The sequence below is a fragment of the Euleptes europaea genome, chromosome 11, assembly GCF_029931775.1.
Source record: "Euleptes europaea isolate rEulEur1 chromosome 11, rEulEur1.hap1, whole genome shotgun sequence".
In the NCBI taxonomy this organism is placed as follows: Eukaryota; Metazoa; Chordata; class Lepidosauria; order Squamata; family Sphaerodactylidae; genus Euleptes; species Euleptes europaea.
The window spans coordinates 75,698,794-75,701,166 of NC_079322.1; the positions used below are offsets into that span (position 1 = coordinate 75,698,794).

At 46.2% G+C, this 2,373-nt stretch overlaps 1 protein-coding gene across 1 annotated transcript; it reads right to left on the reverse strand.

Moving 5' to 3' along the window:
• Window positions 1-285: 285 nt before the first annotated feature.
• On the reverse strand, window positions 286-1,862 carry LOC130484658 (7-alpha-hydroxycholest-4-en-3-one 12-alpha-hydroxylase-like). Its single transcript, XM_056857739.1, has one exon. It carries the CDS (start codon window positions 1,860-1,862, stop codon window positions 321-323), a length of 1,542 nt encoding a protein of 513 aa, XP_056713717.1. The 3' UTR covers window positions 286-320.
• Between the last annotated feature and the right edge of the window lie 511 nt (window positions 1,863-2,373).

A 2,373-nucleotide genomic window follows, 5' to 3' on the forward strand; every position in this document is an offset into this window, starting at 1 on the left:
AGCTTCATGTACTTCTCCCTCAAGCTGGCTGCTAGCAGCTACATTTTTCTCACTCTACTTCGTACATGTGATGAAGGTCATAATTGTCTACAGACGCTACAAAAGACAGTTAAAAGTTTCAGTGCTTCAGCAATGACTCCCCTTGGTCAGCTGCAGAAGAACCTGCCCGTTCTTCTGAATCTTGGCAGCTTTGTAACTGCACCTATGCAAGAGACCTTCCTGAAAACGTACTGCTATTGAATAGACTTCTCCCTGGACTGAACAGAATAAATACCTTTGAGATAATATACAACATGATTACAAAATAAACGACTTTCCTCTTAGATTCTCAGTCGATACCTAAACTGGATATCGTGAGCGGGATGTGTCGTTCCAATCCCATAGCGGCTTGGATCGACTGGTGGTATCTCCTCTTCCTTATTAACGAGTTCCATGTCGAAGTAGGTGACCATCAGCATCACAAACAACTTCATTTCGCTGACAGCAAAGAATCGCCCAGGGCACATGGAGGGTCCGGCACCCCACGGCATGTTGAAATACTTTAGCTTTTCCCCATTTTTATAAAATTCTTTTCTGGTGCCGTCTGGGTTCACGAACCTGTCATATTTGAAAGTCCGAGGTTCGGGGTAGATTTCGGGATCCATCTGCAGGCCAATGAAGGGGAACATAATTAGCTGGTCTCCTTTCCGGAGGCTGTATTCTCTCCCGTCCGCCATTTTAAGATCCATATCTTCCATTATGCTTCTGAACAGAAACGGACTTACTTTCAGGCGTAGACTTTCCTGTACTGCACTGTCCAGAAGAGGAGTCTTGATTGTTTCAAAGGATACCTGGATCGAGGGACTTCCTGGCTTGACTTCCTGATTAGTCTCCTTCAGGACTCGGTCTACTTCTTCCTTCACTGCCTTCATCGCTTCTGGGTGTTTCAGGAGATGCACAAAAACCCAGAAGGTAGCCGGTCCAGTGTTCGCTTGCGATGTCCAGAAAAGAAGAAACAGGAACTGAGTCCGCATCTTTTCGGTCATCCCAATCTCAGCCATCTGTTTATCTTGCTCAGCAACCCAGTTGCTGATATTCTCCTTCCGCAATACCTTTTCTACAGACAGTGCATCCCAGAAGAAGTTCTTCAGCCTCTCCGTCTCCTTCTTGGTCCCAGGATCCAGCATGCCAATGACCATTTGGGGAAGGTAACTGTCAAATTTCTGAAAGTCTTCAAACCACTCTCCACACTGTGGTGCTCCACGGTCCTTCAAACTTTCTTTGCTATCTCCACTTTTGCAGGGATCACTTCCAAACAAAGTCAAGAATGCAGCTTGGAACATGGCTTTGTAGCTGAAGTGGAAGACGCCGTCTTGCTGCCATGGTCTTTCTCCATCGCCTGAGCCCAAGTTCCGAAGCAACACAGTCTTCAAGTTCTCCATCATCACCTGGTTGAGATCAGCTAGATTCTTATTTCTGAGATACTTCTTGCTAACCTCTTGCACGACCTTATGATGAGACTCACTTGGGTGGAAACCAAAGACATTATAAACTACCGTGGAGGCAAACGTATCAAAATCCAGCTTGTCTTTCGATTCCTTTATGACAGTCCCATAAGTATGAGGGTCCATCACAAAATTCAAATAATTGCCGCCGACTAGGACAGTGAAAATATCCCCATGTTTCTTCTTCATCTTTTCCAGAAACTCTGCAGGGTTCTTTTGGAAACTTATCCCATGTCCTAGCCATGGGATGAGGCCTTTGTCCAACGGCGGCTCTTTGGGTCTCCTCTTGCGGAAGGCGCCTGTCAAGTACAGCCCTCCAAGTACGGCAGCAAAGAGGGACGCTAAGAGAGCACAGAGCACAGACTCCCAGAAATGCATTGCCGGTGCTCAGGGCAGAAATGATTTCATCAAAAGGAAAAAAAAAAAAAAGATCCACAGCTCAACTTATAAAGCACCCAATCAGAGGGCAGATCAGGGTGGGACTGCTTAATTCCATGTCTGGGCTGCCAAAGGCCGGTGTGGTTTTCCTGTCACTTGAGTCATTCATAGCATTCCAGTGTTTACCTGCCCCTCCTACACAATTATTATGTTCATCTTTGGGCCACCTCTATGGGTAAATAAAGCAGGCGAGTCTTTGTGAGAAGCATTTCTCACAGGAGTGAGATTCTGGTCCAGCTTCCACAGGACCTGAACCGTGTGGCTATTGCTGACATGTCTATAGTTGAGCAGCTGTTTCTCCATTGCCACATTCCTCTGGAAGAACATGATTTTGAATTTGTTCAATATTGAAGGGCAGAACCGCAGAGGTTGAAGAAGTTTCAAGCACGTGTTCTTTAAATGGAGCTGTGTGAACAAGTGAAGGGAAGGAGGGTGGAGTCTAGGGATGCTC